At 38.9% G+C, this 27,690-nt stretch overlaps 1 protein-coding gene across 2 annotated transcripts in view; it reads left to right on the top strand.

Moving 5' to 3' along the window:
• Positions 1–25,964, top strand: part of CACUL1 (CDK2 associated cullin domain 1) — a 50,616-nt gene extending 24,652 nt beyond the window's left edge. Inside the window, exons 5-9 of one of the 2 annotated variants that reach the window (XM_074159082.1) lie at positions 3,178–3,280; positions 15,974–16,063; positions 18,445–18,583; positions 21,871–21,914; positions 23,020–25,964. In XM_074159082.1, coding sequence (XP_074015183.1) covers positions 3,178–3,280; positions 15,974–16,063; positions 18,445–18,583; positions 21,871–21,914; positions 23,020–23,060 — 417 coding nt within the window. In that variant the 3' untranslated portion in view covers positions 23,061–25,964. The remainder of the gene's footprint in view (positions 1–3,177; positions 3,281–15,973; positions 16,064–18,444; positions 18,584–21,870; positions 21,915–23,019) is intronic. The other variant, XM_074159083.1, reaches the window with a different exon arrangement.
• Positions 25,965–27,690: the final 1,726 nt, after the last annotated feature.

Raw genomic sequence — 27,690 nt, 5'->3', positions numbered from 1 at the left:
TGTTTCACTAACCTGTTGTAAGTGGTGACCAAGGTGTGTTTCAAGGTAATCTTGAGTAATTGCTGAGAAGGAGCTGACTTTGCAGTCGAGGGAGTTTTCTTTTTCCTTTTGGCTAGTAGCACTAGTGGTTTTGTTTTTTTTTTTTCACATGGTGATGGATTTTTTTCAGCCTGATGCTGCTGCAGCGGACTTTTCAAGAAAGCTTGGAGGTCCAAAGTAGTCTTGTCCCTCCGAAAATCTATGGTTTAAACTCCTTCAAAAATTCCGGGAAGTAACCTCAGAGCAAATTAAACTGGAAGTCAGCTCAGCACATAGTGCTTTATTTATCCTAGTGAATAACTCTTTAATTTGTAAATCTAAATGAGGTTATTTGGGATGCTTACAGATTGTACATATCACAGTGTGCTGCACGCATGAATGAATAAAAATCATATTTCCACTTCAAGAAAAATTAAAATCAGCATTTAGATGATACACGTTTTTTATAATAGGTTCTCAATTGTCAATTGTACTTAGAGATGTAGCTGAAAATCAGTTATCTTGTGGCATGAAAAGAGCTTAACATTTGTGAGCACTGTGGTTTTAGGGTAGTTAAGAATTGTTTCATTGCCTCTAAAATATTACTATTCTTACTGGGTGGTATTGCACTTTGTTGCTTATCAGCTAGAGGGCATTTTGTGTGTTTCTGTATACACAAATATATATATGTAGATGAGATGATAAGCAGTCTTATATAGAGGGTTTTTTTCTTCTTTCAAGTATTTATTGCTCTCCTCTTAATAATTTTAACACAATTATGTCTTGTAACGTTTGCCAGTTTGCTTTATGATATGGTGGTTTGTAGAAGTGGTGCTTATATTGTATCTAACTTTCTCAGGTATTGATATCAGCTTACCTTTTACCTGTCAGCTAGACCTTCAGATGAATTGACACACTTTTCAAGAAATACTGGTACAACCTAACTGCTGACATCTTCTACAGAAAACCTTCCTATTTTTCCACTAAGAAGAATGGGGGAGGTGACAGCTCTTCTGCTCTCTCTTTTCAGCACCATAGCCCAGAAATGAAGTACTTATGTTGATTATTTTTCATTGTCTTATTTAAATTCAGAGAAGCGTAGCATCTTTTTAGAAAGTCGTTTCTGAGTGAGCAAACGTGAAGAGCGTTGTTGTTCTGTGGGAACAGAACACAGTTCTGTTATACTTAACAGTTAAAGTTATACATAGTTGTTCTGTGTATAAGAACCGCGTTGTCATTCTTCTGCTTGAAACTGCTGGGTTTTTTTGGTTGCTTTTCTAGTTATGAAACTTTTAGGTGTAGTCTTTCCAACTCTTGAGCAAAAGGAAGCATCACAGTTTGCACGTGTTGTCACCAGCTGCTTTTAATGTAAAGAGGTCTTGAGGCTGGGAAAGGAGCAGAGTACGTTATTTCCTTAGCTGGGTACATTTTGTCTGTCAACTGATAAGAATGAGTGGTTTGACGGTGTCAGGTTTGGTTCAGGTCCGTGGCCTTGTGCTGAGGCTCCCTGTGGTAGCACCTGGTCAGGAAGCTCAAGGTGGAAATGGTTTAGGAAGTTTGGTCTGATGAAAGACTGTAGTATGGTGTGTAGCTTAATGCTTCCTGGAAGGTGTGTATCTTCAGTTGCTGTGAATTTCTGTTGAAATAGAAATTCACCATTGATCAGAAATACTGAAAATTAACTTAATCTGTTTCCTACAAGACAGGTTATTCTGTCTGCGGAGCCTTTCCCTCAATCACTGTTCAAAGAACAGGCCCAGATGAGGGGGAAACGACTGAGCCATAGCCCTTGACAAAACCTCTCTAGGTAGGATAGCTTCAGGGAGGGAACTAGGAGTAGGAAGTTACTAAATTTAAAAAAAACCCCAGCTTTTATTGTCATCCATCACTGCAATGATCCTGAACTTTAATAGGGGCATGCGTTGAGCCCTCGGATTGTCTTTGTTCTAAGAGGTTCAGTTTACATTAAAGGTAAATAACTGCTGCTGAGTGCTTGCCTTGAAAATTTAAGTGGTTTCTGCATGGATGGTTTATTACGGGGTGTGTGTGTAGTTTTGGTAATGGCCAAGAGAATGGATTTCACAAAGGAATGTAAGGATTGCTCTAATAGTGTTTGGAGGGTTTGTTCCAGTTTTGCTAAATGCTTGAGAGAATAGGAGAGCAACTTGATTTAAAGTGTGGAAAAACCTTTTTCCCTTAAGATATCTCTTCCTCTAGTAAATCTCTCAGATAAGTGTTCTAGTACATTACTTTTGATTAAGTTGATTTACTATTATAGTACCTGGTTAACTCTTTTGCACAAGTTGTCCAGATGAATTCAGTTGCTCTACTTCCATGTTAATGTTGTAACGACAGGAGATTTATCTTGAAACAGATATTTTTTTCCAGTGTTTAAAACCCACCTATGAATAAAATAGAGACAAGAAATCTTACTATTAATTGCAGGCTAGGAATGGAAGGATAACACCAAATAGTATATTAGATGTAGAGGCCCTTGAGGAACTCAGGAACAGAATTTCCTTTGAGGGTTGAGGAGGTGAATTTATTATTAATGTTGAGTGGGTCAAGATAATTGAATCCTAAAAATTTTAATGTACTTCATTTTTGTATAGATTTGTATATATCACATATTTTCACAGCTGATTAATTCTGGGTAGCTGTCCTCTGAGATTATTGATGAACCACAGAAATGGATAGCTGTACTGATGATTTAATGTTGTAACATACCTATTTTAATGGCTTAATCACTTCTAGACATTGGTAAAAATGTTTTTATTTTGTTATAAACATGATGTCCAGCCCTATTTTGGTGTTAGAGCATTTATAAAGTTCTAAAATGAAGTGGAATTGGTTTTCTTTCTACAAACTCCCCTGGATCAAAATGGAAATATGTCTGTACATACAGTAAAAACCAAAAATGCATGCCTGTGTGTAAGTAAGTTTGTTACAAATAGTACCACATGCATTCTTAATTTTAAATACATGGGGTTTTGTTGTACAGGAGTGTTCTATTTAGTATAAATGTAGTCACCAAGGAAGCGCTTTACAGGTCTTATTCTACAACTTTAAAATTTTGAACTATTTTTATTCAGGGAAAAAGTAAGTTTATTTGCTATTAAAAACAAAAACAAACTTGAAAAATTCTGTCTTATTTTCCAGAATAAATTTTACATAGAAACCAAGCTTAACAGAGACTTAAAAGATGACCTTATAAAGCTGTTTACGGAACACGTTGCAGAAAAGCACATTTACAACCTAATGCGTAAGTAATCTATTGAATTTTTCTTATAATGGGAGTCTGGAAAAACACAGTTGCTTTCAGATATTGTGGAGATCCACAGCAAATAGCGAGAAAATGGCAAATGACTAGTGAACTTTAAATACAAATTCCTTTTTAAGGCATCCACATGAAGAAATGTGTCACACCAACTTATTTTTTTCAAAAATGTGAGTTTGTCTGAAGTCATTGTTTTCTTGAGTATCTGGGGGAACCAATATATATTTTCCCTTATGACTTGTGGTTATGACGCAATGAATGTTTTATTGTCCTCTTGCTTATGCTGTTACTCTTTAATTTCGTTATCAAAATGTTGACAGGTATCATTAAGAATGTGGTGTGGTCAGAGAACCGTGATGCTGCTGGGGTTATTGTCATGATGTACTCGAGTACTCCCTGTTAGTTAGTGAACTGCATAATGCTGACAACAGTTTCCCTGTTAAGCTAATGGGTTAATGCAAATAGAATATGCTTTAAGTGATGTGCTTCCCGTTAAGTGCCCCTGTGGGTAACTCCTGCGGTGAACCACTGAGTTTGCCTGCAACCTGCCATCGCTGATGTGTGTTTGTGTGAGCATTGGGACCTTGGTACTGGCCTGGTTCACTCCTCCGGAGGGCAATTAGCAAAGGCAGAGATAATCGGAGCTCAAATTGGAAAGGTTTGCGGAGTGGTGAGCAGTTGACCAGGAGAATTGCTTTGTGCAGCTGGATAGTTGCTGTGCCCTGGGCTGAGTTCAGGTTCTAGCCTGGTGTACTCCTTCCTGTGACCCAGCCCTATGACAGTGTCCCTGTTTTCATCCAGCTGCTCCCCTCCTCTTCTCTGAAGCAATCGCTATCTGTATGCTAAATGGAGACCAAATGATGGGCCATTAAACCTCGGCGATTCTATGATTCTATTTTAGCGATACGGTTTAGTGATGTTTTTTGGTAGTGTTAGGTTGATGGTTGGACTAAGTGGTCTGAAAGGTCCCTTCCAACATAGGCAATTCTGTGATTCTGTCTTAGACTGTATTTCTCCTTTTGTCTTTACTTGGGCAGTAATACCTTTCTCTCTCCAGCAAAGGGCTGGGGAAAAGGAGCTTTGCTATTTTTATGGTCACTATGAGTTGGTATCCTGGTAAAAGACTAAAAGACTGGGTGAACAAGGTGAGTACCCTGAGGTCAGGGAGGCTGGTATCCTAGAATGGTGGGAGATCATCAGCTCTGATGCCATCTTGTTCTTGCTGTTTGGAAAAGTCTCCATAAGAAGAGCTTTTAGCCAAGTACCAGAGCAGATCACATTAGAATTAGCAGGAAAATGAGGAATGCCCACTCATGGACCTGATGTTTTATTTGTGCCAAAGAGATTTAACGGTATTGTGAAACCTGGTAAGATGACTGCTGCAACAGGACTGTGGAAAATTCAGCTGATACTGCCTTAAAATTACATACATTTAATTTTAAATATATGCATTTTTCAGTAATGAAAACATTAATGTGATTTTTTTTTTCCAATGACAAAGCAAAGTTAATACTGTCAAACCTTTAGAGCATAAGTGATGTCAGATGTGTGTTGCTATGTAATTAGTTTTCTGTGGATGATATGAGAATCAAATAGAAATTGCAGAGGAACTATTGAAAGAAAAAGACCTGTGGTTGTGTGTGAAATCTGAAATGCTTCTCCCCAGCTCTGTGTTAGTTGCAGAAGTAAAATTAAAAAGAAAACATTGAAAAATAAAAATAAACTGTCGCTGACTGTGTTGCTGTACATGGGGTCTGTTGTTTAATGAGCAACCTCCTTGGATTTCATTTCAGTCTTGCTGTCAGCTTATTAAACTAAGTGATTTAGTTTTTCTCCTACTCCTAAGTAAGATAATACGTACTAACACGTATAAACTCCTACCTGTGATCTGACTTGGTTAAATCTTGGATAATAGGATCATTACATTGAGTTAAAGTTTGCCTAAATAAAATTCTAAACTTGATAACAGATTTCTGGGAAATAATCGAAGACACGTAGCACATGATATAGTACTGTAGAGGTACAGAAAAAGTTCTAGTGTCATATTATTTTCTGCCATTCTCAGCTGTTCTTTCTAGCTTGCTGAAATTCATACCGTAGGAGATGAAGAGTATTACCTTCATTTTTCAGAACTGTAAGGGCTGAATGAAAATAGGGTGTAAGACAGTGTTTGTTAATTACTTCACTTCCCGATGTCATTGTCAGTGTGTGGTACTGTTTCCTGATCCTGGAACAGAGAAGTGGTTTTATATTGTGAGGGGAAAAAGAATAAGGTTTAGAGTGGGTATGCTTAGGAAATTAAAGTCAGTGAAATTGTGGTCTATATAGAGAAATGGAATCCTGGGGCTATTTTTTAAAGAGATGCTGCAGCTGCCACTTCAGTGAGGAGAAGCACTCCTTCCCTCTATTTTAAAAAGCAAACAACAAAATCAGTTTAATCAGTTTGTAATCTAGACTCGGAGGACAAGAAGAACATCTGCTCTTGCTCTTGAAATTTGTTGCTATGTTTTTTGTATGAAGGGATTTTTGTTTGTAGTATCTTGTCATTCTGTCAGAGCCTGGAAACTGGCATTTCTATTTGAAGTTGTGTTCAGGAAGGTCTGTAAGTACATTTTGGATTCATTTTATTTAAGAAGAAGTTCCTGCTCCACTTCAAAAGAAAGGGGGGGAAAAATGCCAGAAAAGCGGTGCTGCACAGATCTGTTCCTTAGTGTTTGATCTCGCTCTAACTCCCATGGGTTGAGTCGGCCCTAGTCCCTGTGCTGTGTAGTTGAAGGCAGGAAAATGCAAAATGAGCTTCTGGTCTCTGTGGTGGGAACACTTATCTGAGCACTTAGTTGCAGAAAATAAATTGATTAAGGTGTGAATTTATTATTTACAGAAGAAATATCTCCTAAGTGAACTTGGACAAATTTTGCCTGCACAAACACCAATTTGTTTCCTTTTATATTTGATAGAGAAAATGTTTCTCTTTTTTCTCTTTTTAAAAAGGCTCTACTATCTAGAGCACTTCTGAGCATGTTAAATGCCTAAAAAAATACATAATACCCAGATGCATGAATGCAGTTGTGTTTGTGAAACACTTGTACACTCACACATATTTATCAAGTCAACGTTCTTCAAATTAGAGCGGATACATTTGAACTAAGTGAATATAACCTGATTATTTTCCTTGCAAAGCCAAAGCTGGCTCTTGCTGATAAGACTGCTGTATTAAATGGCTTGGGAAAAGTTGCTGTGTGCAGAACTACTTAACTGAATGTAACAAGCAAAGGTACAGCATCTTATTTACAGTAAACTGCAGAAATGGGGGAGGGAGATGCAGATAATACCCCCCCTTGTCACTAGGGAAGGGGTGGTGGGGAACACTGTCTTTGTTCTTGCTAGAGTCCTGCATGAGATGACCTGTAAGCAGTAAAATTCAGAAATACGTTTTTATTTTCTCTCCTTATGCAGCCACTGTCTCTTCTAGTAGGTTAGACCTGGGTTTCCTGGGCTGTAATGTCAGTGCCCTGGAAACATCCTGCCTCTTTGTTCTCGTGTCTAGAAGAATGGCAGTTTTTGAAAATTTTATCTGTCTTCAGTGGTGAAAATGAATAACAGCTCCTGAAACTCTCCGCTTCCAGGATTTGTGGGACGTAGAATTCAACAGCAGAGAGTATTTGGAAGTAACTGCTACTCTTACCTTTTTGGATGCTGGCAGCTTAGTGCCCAAAACAAGCTTGCTTTTGAATCTAACAAAAGAGAGATGCTTTTAACAGTGTACTGTTGTTTCTGCTTGGTGGATAGATCACTTGCTTTCCAGTTACAAGAGTCTTTCCAGAAATTAAAGGAAAGGAAGGCAAGTGCTAGGATGCAGTCCTGCTCTGGGAGGGTTGGTGAGGTTTTCATTATTGAGAAGAAAAGCAGCAATAACTTAAACTGCTTATATAGGTGAAAGCAGTTTTAGAAGGCAGTCTGAGGAAAAGAATTCTCCTTATTCTTTGCTTACAACAGTGTTTGTTGGGGAAGTTGGGTGTATGAGACTGGTTACGGCACTTCCAAATAAGTAGTAGGCTTACCATGTTACTGGAGTACTTATGCCATTTCTATGTTTCTTTCCTTCTGTGTTAGTATTTCGAGTTCAGGAGATGATTTCTACTCTTGCAGGAGCAGCGTATTGGTAGGTATCATTCAGTACAAGCTGGTTCTTTCCAAAGAAGCATCTACCTGTACTTCTGGACAGAAGTTGCTCAACTAGGAATTCGTGACCTCTGTCAGAGGGAAAACTGCTTTCTTCAACACTTCTGGTTTTGTTCCTATTGACTGGGGTAGGCAATCGATGTTTGTGTGTTCTTTGATCTCCTCTGTCAGGAACAGGTCATAGAAATGGGTCCTTTCTATCCAGAGGAAAGGAAACCTCTTGGACTGTGGTGAAAATGCTGTAGAATAAATAGGGCCCAGGACTTCATTGCTCTTAAAATTGATACCAGGATCCAAGATGGTATATGGCTTGTGAAGGAGGCAATTCCCTGAAATTTACTGGTCCAGAACTAGAGCATGGGCTTCAAAACATGTGAAATCTAGGCAAAATTATTATTGAGGATTAAAGCGTTAGATCTCAACTTTCTTTGATTTTTTTTTTTTTCATGAGAAATATCAAGATAATTACAGAATTATCGTGTATATTCACCAAAAATAGCTGCATTTCTCATGGTTTTCCAAGAAAATTTTTTTTTTTGTAAAAAGTCTGGAGGAGGGAAGGAATCATAGCCTATTTCATTGTGTTTGCAGTTTCTAATTAGTTACTGAGAAATACTTTTCTCTGAAGATTCTTACATATGACAGCTTCATTTCTTCCCAGTTATGTCACTTGGATTCGGCTGAGGTGAAGAGATCTTGCTGCTCTGTTTTTTTACTTTTTTTTTTTTTACTTTGGAGTTACATTATAGTTCAATAGAAGGGCCATTCATGTTGGAAAATGTTTTCCTTTATAAAGAAGACAGGAAGGACATTTCCCCTGCATTGGGGCTTTCTCAAAAGTACCAAAAAAGTTGACTGGAAAGTTGGAAAAGGTTGCTAACAGCTTTCTAACAATGAACTTGTCCAACTCTACTTTTTGGTTGCAGTGGGTACAAATTTAATGCAAAATTATAGAGAATGAATCTAGTTATAGCTGTTAGAAGATGATAAATGTTTCCTGTGCAGAGATTTTCCTGTTTGTGTGGTGGGTGAGCAGGAGAGGGTGCGTTGCTCTGTGGGCGCCCAGACCTCCTTATTTAGCGATGTGTTTTGCTGTGTTGACCTCCAGAAGCCTCGTGACGTCAGCGAAACGAGGGACCCTCATCTCTTTGGCTGTGTACAACTGTGACATAATGGCTTTTATTAATAAATTCCATATCTAGCTTTTGTTTGTGAATACCCCAGGAGAAGAAGAGCAGTGCAGAACGCTGAGAGAAGGACTGTGATTGATGCCAGGTCCATAGCCTGACTTTGCAGCTACAACAGAGAACACAGGGATTATTTTGACATGTTTGGGTTTTTTTATTCGCTCCCCATACCTCACCCTTCGGCAGGGATAGGCAAGAAAAAGATGGATTGGATTGACTTTCCCTGCTTGAGCTGGCATTTCTTCCCATCCCCCCCCCCCCCCTCCATTTTGACATCAGTATCAAATAATCTTCGTGTTAAGAAGCAACCTCTTATTGCCTTGACCCACAAACTGCAGAGAAAATCTTCTGAACAGGGGTGAAAACACTCATTATTTTTCAGCTTCTTACAGAAGGCATTGCCCCCACCCTTCTGTATGCTGCCCTTCTGGATTTACATTCAAAAAGTTGTTCTTCTGTGTGCTTCTTATTTTCACGTCAGATCTAATGCTTACGTTTCATAAGAAAATAGCAGTTTATTTATGGAACTAACTTGTGCTTGAATGGCTGTACTGAGTTGGATCAAAAGTCAGTGTAGCCCAGTGTCCTGGGCTTGACAAAAATGCATGGAGCATCGTTATAGGTTTGGCGCAGCAGAGGTTTGGTGACCATGAGTTTACATCTTGAAAGGTATGTGCCCTGTAGGAAGGACTGAAGGTTTCCTTGCATGGTTTGGGCTACATCCACATTGTGTAGTCTAAAGGGAGCAGATCTCCAGAATATGAAACACCTACTTGTTAATGTTGAGGACTCGGTGTTCGCCTTTACACGCATTTTGGAGAGTTTTATTTCACACTTGCTGATGTCTGGTCCTGTGGACAGAATGCTGGTTAGTAGTTCGAGTACATCTGGTTTAATCTTGCCCAAAAAGAATTAAGTTAATACGCTCCGAGGCAGCTCTGTCATACGAACCAAGCAGCAGTAAGTGGGGATGATCAGTGAATTTGCTTCGAAAGCACATTTCTGATCTGAACTCAAGCATTAATATAGAATCTGCCCTTAAGCATTTGAAATCGCTATTCTTTTTTTTTCTCTGAGACACAGAGTGTCTACTGTGATGGCAGAAGCAGTATGTTAAAGAAATGTCCCGTTTGATTGCTGAGGCTCTTTCCTTCTGTAATATATTGGGTGTTACTCAGCCCCTAGACACCGCTTCGCTTACTTTTTTCCTTAAAGCGTGCAAAATCAGTATGAGAGAAAATCTGCGCAACCTTCATCTGCCATCTTCGTAAAGCTATGCTTCTTGCTTTTTAAGTTTAAGAACGATACAAAAAATAAAACGGTAGATTTCTTCAAAAAAATTTTAAAGGCACAATTACTTGCCTGTGGAGTGACTTGCTCTCTGTCTTTGGAATCAGGCTACATGTCTGGATCGGTAAATGAAGTGAGAAGATTCCTTCCCGAGGGCCTTAAAAATGAAGCAGGGTTGCAGAGCACTGGGAGAAAATACTGATTCATTCCAGTGTATTAGTACCAGGCTAAACCGGGGTGATTTCTGTGAGAATTACGTTGCAGCAAAAAGCCAATTTGTTCTTTTCTCCAGCTATAACGCTGTTGAAATACCGGCTTTTGACAGTAAATGTTTTTGGGGGCAAGAGGGTTCTGTAGCACAAGGGGTCCTTTTTTTGAGATGTAGGGAAGGGATGCATTTATTGTCAAGTTCTTAATTAAAAGTCGTTTTTAAAGATTTTTATGCATCTACAGGGCTGTGAATTTGATCACAGTATTTAATTTCTGGCTTATTCTACATAGGCAAATAGTTTAATCTTATCACCTCCACTTCAAATTCACAATTCTAACCTTAAAAACAATGTTTTCCTTCCTCCCCTTCCTTCCTGTCTTCCTTCCAAATACAGGTAGACACAGATAATTGATAGTGAAAATCAACTCCAGTACGTTCCACTTCTTTTCCAGCAGGTGGGGAGTGTGCTGGGATGCTGCTACTGCAGGATAATCGACCCTTCCTCTAAAACACTGAATTATCACGTTAATGTCAGTCTGTTCTTAGACCTCAGCAGGTACCTGCCACTCTCGAGGGCTGTATGGGGTAGCTTTTGTAGCTGTTAATCTTTCTTATACCCCCAGCGCTCTGTGGATCTGACAGAATAATTAAGAATAACACACTCACCAGTTGAAGGCTGGTATCGCTAATGTTGAAGTGGTAGCTGTAAATTGACAGCGAAGGGCTAAGTAATTGTGTTGTAACCATGTTGGAAACGGTGTGTGTCGTTACCAAGTATTATGGAATACGTTCATATTCTTTAAATAACACCTAATCTACACACAGATTTTGTCAGTGAACTAATCAAAACTAGGTTATTTTAAAGAGTTACACCTATGTTTTTTTATTTCTCTTTTTTCGTGTTGATTAAGTTGCAGCACCTCAAAGTAGGCAAATTTTTTAATTGGGAAATACAGTCTCAAGTAATTACTGTCATATTTAATCTGGCTCCTTGATAAAGAAAGAGGAATAATGTTCCCATTTCAATAAGCCTTCATAAAATCGTAAACTAAAATATCACCTTATTTTCCAGTTATAGAAGTCCAAAAGTATGTATTTCTACATTTATAGCTGTGTTTTTCATACTTATTCTTGTTACAACACTGAATATTTTCCATGTGATTAAGACTTGGAATTTTTATTTTGTAGCATTTTTATTAGATAATTAATAAAGCTTTTGGGCTATGTAATGAATATTTTAAAAGTAATCTGTGGCTTTATGAAATGCCTAGTGGCAAATGCTTAGTAATAAATAAAACTTATAATGTCTTTTTTTCTAATCTACATTTTAATTCATTACAAACTTTTGAAGAATTTAAGTTGCTAAAAATTTATTTTAAGTTCTGTTTAAAGGAAAATAAAAATGCGGAATCACAGGGAGTTTGATGTAACTGCAGGTTAAGCAGTTAACCTGTGAAGGTTAAGCCAGAGGGAAGGTTGGTTTTCATGCAGAAGACGTCTGAAGGTCTAGATCAACAGTTAACACAGACAAATTGTACAGGGGTTAAAGTAATGAAAAGGTAATATGTGATCAAGATTCATCGGTCAATTTAATAATAAAATAGGCAGTAGGTTGGGAAAAAAAAAAAAAACAAAACCCACCCCAAAGAACAAAAAAAAACCCTGCACCCAAAAAACGACGAACCTACCAAAAAACCTCAACATGACACAACAGCAGCCAAACCCTACAGCCGCATCTTGGACGCCAGCTGTAGCGATTCCCTTCCTGTTTAATTGCAGTGGGGATGTGGGGTTCAGTCAAGTGCTTTGCACGGACTGGATTTGGGAGTAAAGGCTGGGATACAGGAACCATATTCAAGGTGAATCTGATGCTATCACAGGGAAGTAGGAGAGTATGTGTGGTCAGATGGATCCGATATACTTCAGCTGAGAGAAAGGTAATTTATTATACTATGGATTTGACTACATGTGATCCGATGATATTCCTTAAGGGTGGAACAGGGCAGCTGGTGCTGTGAAGGCTTGCTTAGTCTGTGATCCGGTGATAGCTCCATCCTTCTGCTGGGCATCCCTGTGCATCTCACGTACAGTTCTGTAAGGGCGCAAGTTCTGGGGAAATATCAAAGTTGCTATTCTGCAAAATAATGTAAATATTTCATACGTATTGGAATTAAGTACTAAAGATCACACTTTGTACAATGGGATAAAGATCTCTGCAATAAATTTGTTTCACTTTGTAGCTTTGTTAAGCAATCAGTTCTGCTTTTGTTGAAGATGGGAGAGCAACAGCTGACTAACACCTCGGTTGTGGAAGCAGTTAGAGTTGCTTTTATTGGGAATACACTTCATAATTTTTTTAAATGTGTTGTTGAATAATTACAATTCTGAATACATCTGCCTAAGCCACGCTTATGTATGATTTGTTAAAATATCTTACTTTGAAGTTCTATTAGATTACTGCAAAAGGAGGAAAAAAAATAATCTTGTGTCTACCTGCAAAAGTTTTACTGTTCTGCAGAAAAATTACATCTTTGCCAAGCAAAATAAATCTATTTTGAAAGGAATGTTGAAGGGTAGAGTAAGATTTTAGAACAGCTAACTCTTAGTTTTTGCAAGTGAATCTTGAGTTGTGGACAAGTGAGTTTGAACTTGTAAAGTGTCATCTGCTACTCCTGGAATTACTGAGGTCCTGGATCTTGCCCCAGGTACCCCACTACAATTACGAAGTAGTTTAAACCTTTATTGAGGGACAAGCTTCTTCAGAGTTACTCTGCAGTAATGGAGTAACTGGGTTACTGCAGAGTACCTGAAATGCAGGTTCATACCTCACACCAATGGAGTTCATCATTCCTCAAAAAAATCCTGAGGCCATTCTGGTTATTGTATATATTCAGCAATATTTCAAAGCATCTTGTATCTCTCTGCCTATAAAGCATTTCATCATGGGAAACCCACACTTCTCTTCTTTGATTCTGCCATGAGTTATTTTCAAGACTCTTTGCAGGTTAATTAACTTCTTTGGATGTTGGTTACTTAGTCTTTAAAATGCAATATTAGTTCCCAACCACTGTGGAGGTGGTCAGATGGTATCACAGTGTCATTACCGCTGTCGTTCATCTGAGGTTTGGTTTTATTGTGCCTCGCCCTGCTCTGTCTTTGTAAATGCCGCAGGTGGAGCTGCTGGGAGTAGGTGGGAGTTGTGCAGCTTCTGTGTTGTGGAGTCTCATTAATTATTCTAATAAAGCACCATCCAAAGCCTTAATATTTGGAGGTCTTTTGTAAGATTGTAAAATAACAGCGTGTCTGGCACAGCTGTTTCTTTTCCTTCAGATTAAGTGACCCTCTCAAGAATTAATATTCAATTGAAAGTTTGGGTAGGTTTCATCGCAAAACTGAAGATGAATTTGTGTGCAAAGGTGTTTTACATCTTTTATATATTTACATCTTTGTCTATAAACCTCCATTGAGATGTTTCGGATCAATCCAGAGATGAATCTTGTTCATTCTTATGGAAATAATTCTGAAAATACATATCCTACAGTAGTGCTATTCATCCTCCAGGTATTGATATCTAGCTTTGGGAAATAGTGTAAGCTGGGTTAGTTTATACTGTGTGGTTTAATGAATAGTATATTCTTTTTGGTTGGTTTATGGAGAAACAGGAAATATATGCCATTACTTTGTTATATTGTGGTTGAATATAATACCATCATGCTTGTATTTACTGACCGTAAATCAGGAGTGATTGAGATTTTCATTGTAGCATGTGGTATAAGCAGAAACAAAGATAAGAAATGTTAATTTCTGAAGCTACGGCAAGGGGATGAAGAAGTTATTTCTGTAGAATTGATCTCCAGGTGAATTCTTCCACTGGTTTATTCATGAAATCCTTTTCTAATGCCAGGTGATGTGGTCAGTAATCTAGAATAGAAACAGGTGATGGCTCATTTTACTTGCTTTATATTGCAAATATATCCATTCACGTAATCTCAAAGGTTCACGATTGAAATGAGCTTCATGGGTGAATACTACCTTAAAAAAGTGCCTAATATTGCCTGTTTGTAATGGTGAACTATACTCAAGAGGCATCCGAGTAGTCAGATGCCCTCCCGTTAGTTATATAGTTGTCGGCAGCTGCCGTTAATGCTTTGGTTTGTCCCCAAAGCAACTCTCAATAACGTCTGCCTTTTCCACAGTATGCCTTGTACATGTATAATTATATAAAGTAGCTCCTGAAATATTTTTAAATTGCTCTTGCTAGTTATAACTTGGATGCTACTGGAGAGCACAGCTTTCATTTTATCAGGAACAAAATCAAGAAGCTCTGTTAATTGGATTATTTCTTAACATCTATTAAAATGTTCAAGTGACTTTTGACGTGTCTTTAAGTCAGTATTAATTTTTAGGCTTACTCCATTTTAAATAATTTGTTATACATAGCTTTGGAACATAATTTGGTGTCCATATATGAAGAGCAAATCTATTGGTGAAGCTCATGCTGAAGTAGCTACAGTCTAATTATATGTATGTAAATATGCGCACACTATATGAATTGTGCATTACTGTCTGCATATCTTCCTTATAAAGCATTATCCCCTTTTTAGTTTTATGATTTGCAACTTTCCTGGCTGCCGAGAGGCCGTTTGAAAAATCCTTAGGAAAGAGGCTGTAAATATGTCATTACAAAACAAATCACAGGCTCTTACCCACTCAAGGCTTCAGCTGAAAGGAGCAAGCACTTTTAAGATGGTTCTTTGTAAAAATAAATTCAGCTATAACAGTTAAATATAACCACCTTGATTACTTGGAGATTAGAAAAAAATACTTTCTTTTTAATCTTACTATTACATGAGGCACTTATGGTTTCACAAAGAGAAGAACATGCTACCAACAATTTTTCTTTTTATGGTGAGTACTCTAGTGGCAGATGCTGAAGACAGAACTGGGGAAGCTTTGAAGTTTAAAAACCAGAATTTCTACAATGTAAGCACAAGAAAGAAACCCTTTAGGTAGATTGTAAGGGTGGTTTCTCCTCTACATGGTGGATACAGAAAGGTGTGTATTCTGCTCAGCTCCTTTGTAGAGGTATAAAAACTGAAAGGCAGCAATCAGTTTGGTTTGTTTGTTTCTGTAATTCAGGTGGATGTACAAACCTTAAATAAATACAAGGCAGGCTGAAGGCCTGGATATTGTAATATAAGCAGTAAGTCTTCTATTGTCAGGATTTTTATCAAGAGAAAGATGTAAATTTTGCAATGCCAGATACCAACAATGAAATAGAAATGTTCACTTGTCTTTAACTTTTCTTATTTGACTTTTACTTTCTTTTTTTTTTTTACACTACTTGTACTTCATTCATAGACTTTCAATCCAGTCTTCGTGTTTTATGGACAAGGTGCTAAGTACTGTAAAGTGATGATTTATGGATCTCCAGGTGTTTAGTATGCTCAGTATGAGAGCGCTTCTAAAAATAGATTGTTTACTTCAGTTCTGCATCTGAATACTTAGAGCAATCGCTTGCTTGGATTTTCCTCACAACTCCTGCTACCTGCCTGAAAGCGGATGAAAAATAAGTTATTTCACATTTTCATCATACATAATCTGAACAGAGTATTTCTATTTAAAGGTGATGTTTTATCACTGTTGAGAATTAAGTTGTCAATCAGGTACCTGGCTGTTTCTTTTGTTGAGGACATTGGATAACCAAAAAAAGCACATCTACTGTATTTCTTTGATACAAAAATGTATGTGTAAGAGCCTATATTTCTTGATGAGAAAAAACGTTAATTCTCTTAATTTTTGTTTCAGCTTTACTTTTGGAAGCTCAGTCAACACCGTTTCAAATAACTCCTTCAACCATGGCAAATATTGTGAAAGGCCTGTATACACTACGACCAGGTAAAGGAGAAAAATGTTTCTGGGAGTGTCTCATACTGTGGTTGTGATGTGTTTTACTAAATGCGTATGCGGTTGCCATCTTATCTAATGCACATTTAACAAACAAGTGTGCCTTGTGTTCTGCCCATCATAATGCTTAGTTCTACTGTGTGAAGGCCCTGGCTCTTGTCCATTTCAGTGACCTGAGCAAGGTACCTGCTTGACAAACCTGATCTCCTATGACAAGGTGACCTGCTTAGTGGATGAGGGAAAGGCTGTGGCTGTTGTCTATCTAGACTTTAGTAAAGCCCTTGACACCATTTCCCACAGCATTCTCCTGGGGAAACTGGCTGTTCGTGGCTTGGATGGACGTACTTTTTGCTGGGTAAAAAACGGGCTAGAGAACTGGGCCCAAGAATTGTGGTGAATGGAGTTAAATCCAGTTGGTGGCCAGTTACAAGTGGTGTTCCCCAGTGCTCAGTATTGGGGCCAGTTGTTTTTAATGTTGTTATCAATGATCTGGATGAGGGGATTGGGTGCATCCTCAGTCAGTTTGCAGATGATGCCAAGTTGGGCAAGAGTGTTGGTCTGCTTGAGGGTAGGATGGATCTACAGAGGGATCTGGACAGGCTGGATCGATGGGCTGAGGTCAACGGTATGAGGTTCAACAAGACCAAGTGCCAGGTCCCTCATTTGGGTCACAACAACCCCGTGCAATGCTATGGGCTTGGGGCAGAGTGGTTGGAGCTGCGTGGCAGAAAAGGACCTGGAGGTGTTGGTCAGTGGCTGTCTGAATATGAGCCAGCAGTGTGCCTGGGTGGCCAAGAAGGCCAACAGCATCCTGGCCTGTATCAGGAATAGTGTGGCCAGCAGGACCCGGGCAGTGATCGGTCCCCCTGAACTCGGCACTGGTGAGGCTGCACCTCAAGTGCTGTGTCCAGTTTTGGGCCACTAACTACAAGAGGGAGTAGAGCATGTCCAGAGTAGGGCAACAAAGCTGGTGAGGGGTCTGGAGAACAAGACTTATGAAGAGCGGCTGAGTAAACTGGGGTTGTTTATCCTGGAGACAAGGCTGAGGGGAGATGTTATCACTTTCTACAACTACCTGAAAGGAGGGTGTAGCCAGGTGTGGGGGTTGCTGTCTTCACAAGTGATAAGGACAAGAGGAAATGTCCTCAAGGTGTGCTAGGGAAGGTTTAGATTAGATATTAAGAAAAGTTCTTTCGGCCAAAGGGTTGTCAATCATTGGAACAGGCTGCCCAGGGATGTGGTTAAGTGGTCATTCCTGGAGGTATTTAAAAGATGGGTAGGTGTGGTTCTTAGGGACATAGTTTAGTGGTGGACTTGGCAGTGTTAGGTTTATGATTGGACTCAATGATCTTTAAGGTCTTTTCCAACCGAAGTCATTCTGTGATGAGAGAGGTTAGTGTATTGTGTTTTGTTTAAACCACCTGTATGCTAGTAGTGATTAGTTAGTGAGTTTGCTGATTAACATAAAGACTGCTGAAGCTTGGCATTGACCAAGTAACCCTATGTAGGAATTTGATTAAAAATTCATGGTCTGCCTTAATGAATATATTTAAAAGCATCCCTTTTTTCCAAGTAAAGATTGCTACAACCTCTGGAAAGTCTGGCTTCAGAAATACTTGCCAAGTATTTTTTTTTTTTTTCTTGGAACTTCTTATACAGTTGCTATAAACCCAGTTTTCATCCTTTGCTCTGTGTTTCTTACCATCAGCCTTGAAGCAGCTTTAAGGTGAATTATCTTGTTTCTGTAAGGCAATGTTCAGTGTAGTGAAATTAAATCACGTTTCTATCCTAAAGGTGAACTAATGCAGGTTAAAATTGTATAATGAACATTAAAAAGTGTTCATCTAAGCTTTGGAAGATCAGTGAGAGAATTGCATTAATTCATTTGGAACGGGGGATGGGGAAGCAGCGGTGTATGGTGATATTACTGTGTTTCCTAGAAGTAAGGCTCAGGGAAGAGAGGTGTAAATTTTGTGAATACGCTTCCTGGGGTAAAGCATTACAAATGATCTGATTATAAAGGTGAGTTTGTTGATCATCAGTACCTGTCCTTGAGCATGTCCAGAGACTCAGCAGGCCCTGTGGGATGCAGCAAGAACTGAATTTCAATTTGATGACAGGATCGATGGCCCAAAAAAATAGTAATTCCTTTATCTACATGTAAACATCTGATTTTAACAGTCTGATTATTTGTTCTGCTTTTAAGGCTTGGTTTCTGTGGGTTTTGGGGGATGGTTTTGTTTGTTTTTTAATCTGTTTTCTTTTTTAAATTCAAGAACCTAAAATGTATTTTTAATAGAGCAAGGTTTTGTTTGTCAGAATGAAATTTTCACAAAAGATCTCTTCCATGTGTTTTGTCGTTGCTCTTACAGAATGGGTACAGATGGCACCAGCTTTATTTTCTAAATTCATCCCAAATATTCTACCCCCTGCTGTGGAATCTGAGCTTCAGGAATATGCTGCTCAAGACCAGAAGCTTCAAAGAGAGCTTATGCAGAATGGATTTGATAGGTAATAATTATTAGTCTTCAGTAGTAATTGTGCTGGACAGTGTTGAAATGGTAAGAACGGATACACCTAACAATACTGAAGAAATAATTTAAGAGTTAATAAAGAACCTTCACAACTCAATATCTGAAATAAGGCCTTATTTCCCACATGTTTTGAGCACTACCAACCCAGCAGATGATACTAAAAAGCAGATGGTTGGACGTCTTGAAATAGTTTCATGAAACAGATTGCTTACAGTTCATGCCTCCCTGTGTTTTGATTGTGCTTCTAATGCATGATCATGCTCTTGTTCAGCCTTTATATACTTTGGTCTCTTTTTTTTTTTTTTTTCCTACAAGCTGTCTTTTTTTTTTTTCGTGATGCTTCTGGAAATGTCAGTTGATGACTTCTCCTTATTCAACTTTCAGAGCTATTTATACAGTCAAGGTGTTTATTTTAAATATGCATTTTTCTTCTGAGTAATGAATTGGGGGAGGTGGGGGTGGGGAAGAACAAACAGGAAAAGAGACAGTGGAAAATTTTCATAACCTGTATTGTTCCCTGTGGACTCTGCTCTTCTATTTAAGTGCCGAGACGGAAGCACAACACTTTCACCACATTTAGTGTACCACGTTTGCAGTAGTCTTGACAAACAAAGACCAGGCTGGGGAAGCTGCCCTGCTCTGTTTCCAATAGGTTCATTTCTGCATGAAGACAACGCGTCTTCATCCTTCGTGTTATCGGTGCAACTGCAGCGCTGAAAATCTGGTCCTGTAGTTCAAACACCCCCAAGATGTGGGTTTGTTCAGTGTTAGATGTACTCCTGGATTTCATACTCCTGGTGTAGTTTTCCTCAAAGGTAATCTCTGTATTCAAAGCTTGGTAAGTTGAGTGTCAGAGCTCTACTACTGACCCAAATACAAATGGTATTGTAGACTCACTCCTTGTAAGGCTTTCTGTTGAGGAAAAAAAAAAATTGATAGATAAGCATGAGTTAAGGTGGTAAAAACAAAGCAATAAGAGCTTGGCCTGAGAAAAGCAGTTCATTTGGCCCAAGAAATAGAAGTTTGATACTGTTTGTTTGAAACTGAGTAGGCATATAATGCTGATAAAGGAATGTAATGCACAGAACAAAAGAAAAAAAGGAACATTTTAGTTTTGTCTAATTTTCAATCTTACTAATTCTGTAGGTGGCTTATAGTAGTTCTGCTTATAACTGCGTTTCACCAGTTTCACACTTCATAGAGAATTAAAAGTGGAGGTTTCAAGTAGTAGCAGTCTGTATCCACAAAAGCAATCAGTTTCAAAAACATTTTTCTCTAGGTACCTGAAAATAGGACGGGCTTCTCAGCTCGGCAGTGAAGTTCTTTGGCTGGTACCGTGAGGAGGATTCTGTATAACAGGGTAGGACAGGTAGTAGGAAGGGTACTGGCTATTGCAAAGGCCAGATGCTTCTCTTGTTAGAGACTTGGTGGGATCTTCAGAATGTATTGTAGCAACTCCTAGTTTATGCAGAAAAACAAGTCTCTAGCACTGGAACTAGTGCAAATCCATAGGAAACTTTCTGTCCTGTGTTGTAGGTTGGGGACATAGAAGAGATTAGGACTTGAGGTTAGTCGTAGAGGGAAGAACTCAGTAAAGGTTTCTGTGTCACATATGGTTTGCAGAGTCTCATTTCTAAGAGTTCCTCTTCCTTTTGTCTGCAGTATGTGATCTTCTGGGTATTGGACTTGTGAAGAGTTTTGGTGTGTCTTGTAACGTTTAGAAAACTGGTCCACTCTAGCCCGTGCTTTGGTGCAACTGCCATTGCTATGTAGCTTGCTTTCAATTTATTATATAAAAATGCAAAATAAAACTTTGCAGTGGAGTAACTGACGGATGGCATTTAGTCACTAATGAATGTGTTTTACACAGTATATTTTATGTGGTTGTACTGCCAGGGAGTCAGTGCAGTCTGGTAAACATGGGGGTTATATAAAGTGTTGGAGTTGAGTCTGTCGTCATTAAAAGGACACAGGTAAAAGCACACTGAAGTACAGGTAATACAATTTGCTACATGGCATTTTGCAGTGGTATTTGAAATGCATTTTGCCTTGAAATGTATTTCAAAATGTAATATGCTGCTTCTTGTGTTCAGGACCATAAGTTATATTTATTTATAACCTTTCAGAATTGCTTTGAGGTTATATTCCTATATATAAAAATGTATATATTTATATGTATAGAAGGGTAGGTTTTCCCTTTTACCAAGGAGTGTGCTAAGTCTGTTCTCTTCTGGATTAGCATGAAATGTCATCTGTTCTCCTATAATTGCACCAAAAAATGGTGATGTTTTTGCTGCTGCACTTCCTACAACGGTAACCATGAGGAACACAGCACAGTGAGGTGTCTTCGTCAGCATTAATGGCATGTCAGGTTCTAGCTGAAATAGCTTATCAACACTAGCAAATACTGTTTCTGCAGAAAGTGGGAACACAAGCCAGTTGCTTGGTGGCATTTCCTTTATGAAAGGCCTTAAACAAGGCATACACAGCAGGTCCATCACCTCAAGAGCGGTTTCAGGGAGAAACACTTTGTATTATTAGAAAACCCCCCTGATTTTTACTACCTTCCAGCAGATAAATGTGAAATTATAACCATTGTGACAAAAATATATTGGAATCTCTCTCTTCTTTATTTAACAGTCTCAATAACGTATCTATCATCGCAAGAAACTTGTGAAGCAGCAAGATTTTCCAGCTTCATGAGTTTGTGTGCACAAGAATAAAAGGAAAAGCTGTTTTCCAAATAGATGGGAATTTAACTTTGGGTTTTCATAAGTGATGATGTTAACCAGTGTTTATAGAGCTTTAGTTAATTATTTAAATCTGCTTGAAGTGCTGTCAGCACAGACTTGCTTAGAGTCTGATTGTTGGGTTTCCAGGAGCATCTTACGTTTTAGACTGATAGATATGGATTTTTTTCATGGAGTTCTATAAAGTTTGGTTGAGAAGTTTGAGTTAAGGAGAACAATTTTATGCATGACTTAAGACCACACTGCATAGGAGCAATTTTTCTTCATCTTCATTTTGTAAAAAATTCTTATAAAATCGAACGTACTATCTTTAACAAAAGGATGAGCTAATTAAATCTATAAAATATAGCTTACACTTCTGTTTTAGTAAATTGAGAATCCTGCAGTTGCGTTACTGCTACTATATTTGCATTTTGTTTTTAAAGCCTGTAAAAGTTGATGACTGTGCTGAGGTATTTCACTATTGTGTTCCTTTTCTTACAATGAAAATATCTTTCTTTCTCTTCTTTCCTAGAGGTGACCAGTCACGCAAGAGAGCTGGAGAAGAATTAACTTACAGTAAGTATGCATTTGGGACACAGGTAGCGTTGGGCTTGTGGGTTCTTGGGGGGGTTGGTGAAGTGTCAGAGGCTGCACCTCCACGTTGTAGCTGGCTGCATGCCAGCGTGACTTTCACCATTCTAAATAATGATGTAAACTTTTTGAGTCTAGAGCCTGGCTAACTGTGCTGGAGTCCCACAGCCACCTATGAAGTAGTAAGATATCCCAGCTATCAATAGGATAGGCAGGGTACTTCCTTTACACAGCTGAGACCTTAAGGAAAAAGAACGTAGTTGTCCCAAGTCTCTGCCTGGTCAGGATACACATAGCAGGCAGTGAAATGCTGCGACTGTCCACCTCCAGTATAAATCACCCACTGGTGATGTGTGTTTCCGTCTGTTGACAGAACAGATGTTTTGGAAGGCTTGTGCTTTCCAACTTGGAACCCTCAATTACGTGTCTTAATACAACATGGGATCCACCTCCATTGAGACTAAAGGCAGTACTTGAGAAGTTCTCCTCCATTTGTAGATGAAGTCTCTTGCTGCATGTTTGACTATGAGGTTCTTCACTTTGTAACTCCCTTAATTTCCCCCAGTATGAGTTAGGGTCTGGGGGGGAAGGAAGCACAGGGAGGAAATATTTCCTCTCTCGGTTGCTCTATTCCAGACATTTGGGTGCAGTCAGTCAAAGGTCTCATCTTCTGTGCTGACTAAATATTGGCCAGGGGAGAATCTAGTCCCACACTTTCTAGGTTGGGATTTAAATACATTGTTCTGATTGCTCACCATTAAATAGCCTTGGGAATCGGGAAGTAGTATCTGTCCTGGTGCTGTTGTTAACTTCACTTTAACGTATCCTTTCTGCCAAGCTTCTCCCTGTGCTTTCAGCAGAGTATGTTTGTTTTATTTCCTACCATAAAATGTTGTGCAGTTTTATGATAAGCTCTTATTACAACCTGAAATGAATGAATAGCTGTTTATGTGATACAGCAGCTTCAGTTTACACTGTTCACGTTTTGCAGGCAATGCTGGTTTTCAGGTTGTTAGGGGAAGGGGGAGCAAAGGACATACGGTGGAGATTTAATATGAGATAATTTCTTGAACTTTATATATAATTTCAGATGGCTCGTCAGCTTGTGCAAGCTCCAGGGGGTACAGATAGTGAATATACTGGATCAGCTTCTCTTCCCAGCCAGAACAGACACTGGAGGAGCAGGTGGTATCCGGAGCCTCCTTTGGCAACTGCTGATACTCAAGCTCTGACATGAACTATGCCTCAAAGAAGAGCTTTGGACTTTCTTCTTTAAATAAGAAAATGTCAGTTGCTGCTATAATTGAGATGACTTTGAAAGATGTGATTCCTTGGTCTGGCCTCTCAACAAGTTCATGTTCTGTGATTTTTTTTGTGAGGAATGCACCTTGAAAAACAATCCTTTCAAAGTGGAAACGGGCAGCCGAAATCAGCAGCTTCCAAAAGCGTTAGAATGGAAGAATCTTTTTTGCACTCTTTTCTTAATATTAAGGACATTCTTAAAACTAGTTAACACGTCAGTGTATTAGTTTTTAAACAAGGTATTTTCTGGAGCTTTTACTTAAATAATAAGAATAAAGTTTCATTATTTTGCAGTATTTGTTCATTAGTTTAAAAATTGTCACCTTTTAAGAGTTGGTCCCATATAAATGTATCTTCTGTCAGGGAGTCTTAAATTCCAGATTTTTCTTTTATCTCTTTTTTTTTTGGTGTTATTTGGTATTTTCAAATCTGTTTTCCTATGTGTTTGTACTCTGTGCCTTCAGCTCGTGCACTTTGCAACTTTATAGACCATATTTTGTTATTGCAAAATGTGTTCTTGAGGAAAACTTGATGTGAACAAACATGCTGCAAAGTTGCACTTTTCTCTTGCATTAATGGGAGGTGTATTTAAGAAGGAAGAAAAGTTGAACCTATCACCATCACTAATAGTGACTTGGAAGTTTGTCCCCTTTTATTTTTCATGTGTATTAGTGTTTGATGCTGGGACCAACTCTTGTAGAACCCCTCTCATTGACTTTTCACTGGCTTCCATAATTGCAATAGATTGAGATGTGAAATCCAGACTGAATGAAATACTAATATGTGTTTTATGCTGTGCTCTGTAGAAATGTTGTGGGCAAAATTCTCCAGCTGGTAGGGTCCGCAAAGGGCATCTCCGTCAGCACGAACCAGATTTGCACCTGATTGATCAGTGAACGATGGTACCTGTCCAAGATCACTTGGTGGCTCCTGTGCCATTTCTCCTGCTTCGGGGGTGTGATGGGGGTGTGATAGTGGACATTGTCAGAATCAGGGAGTCGAGGAGAGGCAAACCCGTTGGCTTCCCATTTCCAGTCTTGAATAAACTCAGCTGGAGACCCAGCTGAGCCCAGTTCCCGGAGATCTGGACCTCTGCTCTGAATCCTAATGATTGTGACATGGGTTTTAATCAGTAGTATGGCTAATGCAATTCTTTCATGAGGGGAGAAATATACTTGAAAAAGCAGTTTGACTACAGGGTTTGGTTTTGTTTTGCTATGGATTTATTTTTTATCACCTTTAGTTTTGAAGAGAAATGAGTTGGTAATATAAAATCTTTCCGAAACAAAAGTTTGTTCAGCTTTGTCTTGCGCAACTCTTATGCCTATATAAAAAAACCCAAAACGCAAAAAACCAACACAGTCCCCTTTATGCTGGCTTGAGTTCATTACAAAATGCAGGAAAAAGATAAAAAAGAAATAGATGCGGCAGGGATAAAGTTTCTTCTCCTTTTTGTTTTGTAGCCAGACTTCATATAAATGAATTTAATTCTATCAGTTCCACATCAGCCACTTGGGCAATGCTGTTAGTTTGGAGGGTGGGGGTGGGGGAGGAATAATGAGGAGGACACTGCTGTGATTGACTGATTCCAATCTGATTTACCTATTTATTTCTTTACATATATGCAAAGCCTACTTAATTTTGAGGAAGTTTTCCTTTTAAAATTGAAAATCAATGCTTCATTGTTTTTTCTATGTAGAACGATGTCGGCAGTCTAATCTGATCCCCAATAGTGGAAAATCAAACCATTCTGAGTAGGGATTTTCAAATGTTGATAGTGTTTGCTTCAACTTCCCTACCACCTACGTAAGTTGAAGCAGAATTAGAATTTCAACAGGAATGTTGAAAATTTTGCTGAAGTACACAATGGAGAAGTTAATGAAGGGTAATAGGGAACAAAAATGATTTGCCAGCTTCCAGATCTTAATCAGTTTTGGCTTTAAACAAAAATAAAACCTCTGATAGTGTCCGTAGCTTTAAAAATCACTGTTTGCTGAAATGACAATATTCTTGAGTTAAGAATGGATGCATTAACCTAATTTGGTTAAAATTTGTTTACAACTTCGTTACCATTCTAGTTCACATAATACAGTCATCGAGCTCTGTCGTCTTTGTCGAGTGATCACAATGGTTTTCTGTTAAAGTGGTTTTACTGGTTTGAGTTTGTAAATAACATGTAATCCTTTTGTTTCATGTTTGAGGCAAGGGCTCAACATTCATTTTGCATTGCGTTATGTTTGGGACACAAACTTCTAGAACAATAATTCCATCAAAAGGTAAAACATTCCTGTTAGTGTGGTTCACTTCGTACGCACTGGGTAGTGCTCAGATGCTTCTCAGTCCTGTGTAGCATTCTCAGTTGGCCACCGACCCTGAGAAATCTCTGTTTAGCACTGTATTATGTTGTAAATTTGGCATTAAAACTCCTGTATGTTTTGGCATTATTAACTTAATGCTGAAATCTTGTTTATCTGTCGAAGACGTTATCATTGTGATTGAGCATGGAACAGAATACAGCCTACTATACTAAATTATTTTGTTTCTCTGTAAACTTGCATTTTACTTACAGTAAAACTAACTCAGCCAACTTGAGCATTGGTACTGTAAAGCCACAACTACCAGTAGCATGATCCTAACTGCAGTATTTAATTTAACCAAATAACTCGTGGTAAATCCGTTGCATCTGTAGCTTACTCTGTTAAGATTAAGCAGTAAAGTTGGTTATACAGTGGGTGTCCTCTTTATGTTGCACTGGTTCTATAGCCAAACTTGCTGCATTAAAATATTTTTAGATTCATTTCATTTCTTGGTTTGGGAAGGCTGAAATATTTAAATTCATCCTGCTGAGTACTGTAATAGTAGGCAGCTGTCACTATATGGTCAAGATGGTCTTTGATACAAATGACGAAGGGGCTTCCAACCAGGTAAATGCTCAACTCTTCTACGGTTGGATCTCCTTGATGCCTTTCTGCAGTTGCTGAGGAAGTGTTTATGGGTGAAACTTTGAAGGAGAAGGTTTTTACTCCTGTCACTTGATAGAAAAATGATCAGCCAGATTCATCCCTTTTCATTTTTCCCTAATATGATTGTTTACTTTCTACAGGTTTTAAAAAAAAAAACAAAAAACAAAAACCCAACCAAACAAACAGAAACAAAGGCCGTGTTCTGAGTGACTGGAAAATGTTTTCCGTGTATGCTGTGACAACCCCAGTGAAAGGACTATTCTGTAGAACTACGGAATAAAAACCAACTGCTTGAATTTGACTCTTGTCTTCAACCTGGCTCCAGTTGAGAGACGACAAAGATGTTTTGATCACTTGACAAGTACCAGATGCCCACAGGGCACTTAGTTCAGCTCACAATGGGCAAGTTACGGTACCGTTAAGATCAATATAGTTCTTGGCCACAATGGGAACGTCTTCCTAGGGAGGAATGGTCAGTGCTTGGGTTAGTGTCCTTCCCTTTCTGCTCTGCTGAGACACTGGTGACATGGGGATAGTCACTGTGCTGATGCCACTGGTTAAATATGGATGGTCAGGCTTTTTGTGTCCCCCTTTCCCTGACCTGGGGCTCTGCAGTGACAGATACACATCCCTCACTAGTAGGAGATGCAGCCTTCTCTGTGCGGTTCCTTTGGCCGAGTGCGGGCAGGGAGGGTGGAGCCCTGCAGTGCAGATGCTTTGCTGGGCTGATTCATGCAAGTCATGTCCTGGAGCATGTACTTGGGTCCCATCGTGCACGTTCTCAGCACAGTCTGACCTTAGTCTGTAACTATTACAACTTTTGTGAAAGGAAGTGGAGGTCTCAGTCCTTTTTTTTTTTTTTTTTTTTTTTTCTAGGTAACATAGAGAAGAATTTGCAGGTTCAGTCTGATCTTTCCTTCTGGGGCTTTCAGGGGAGATTTTTTCTCTGGCTGGTAGAGGAGAGGGATCTTTTCCCCAAGGAACAGGACTGCAGGTCATTTGTCTCTGACTTTCATCTGCTGGTCTCCCAGGCAACATGGTACAAGATGGTCAATCATATGGAGTGCACTGTGCTTGTGGTTAATTCTGGATTTAATCTAGGATAAACGATGATCATCTTGGTAGGCTTACAAACTTCAGGTAGTGGTAATCGCAGAAGGGCTGAACCAGGGATGGGCTTACTCTGGCAGGTGTCATTCTAATAATTACAGGACAGAGGAGGGTATTTTTTCCCGGAAGGACATTACCTTTTATACTGCAAATTGGTGTGATACTGGCCCAACAAGATATTTTTGTACTCATGGCATCTTTAACAGAAAAAGGTTGGAGAATCTAAATTTCCTTTTATCAGTAGTTAAGTTCACTGGCTTTAAATGGGGAGCAGAATCATGTGCGAGGGGAAGTCTTGCCTTCTGCCAGGAGGCACGGAAGATCAGCGTTACTGCATTAGCAAAACAGACAAAGTTGCTGATTTGGCCTCTGTTGAAAGCTCCCTG

This window comes from Numenius arquata, chromosome 15 (genome assembly GCF_964106895.1).
Source record: "Numenius arquata chromosome 15, bNumArq3.hap1.1, whole genome shotgun sequence".
Lineage (NCBI taxonomy): Eukaryota > Metazoa > Chordata > Aves > Charadriiformes > Scolopacidae > Numenius > Numenius arquata.
This window is presented reverse-complemented; position numbering and strand designations above follow the sequence as displayed.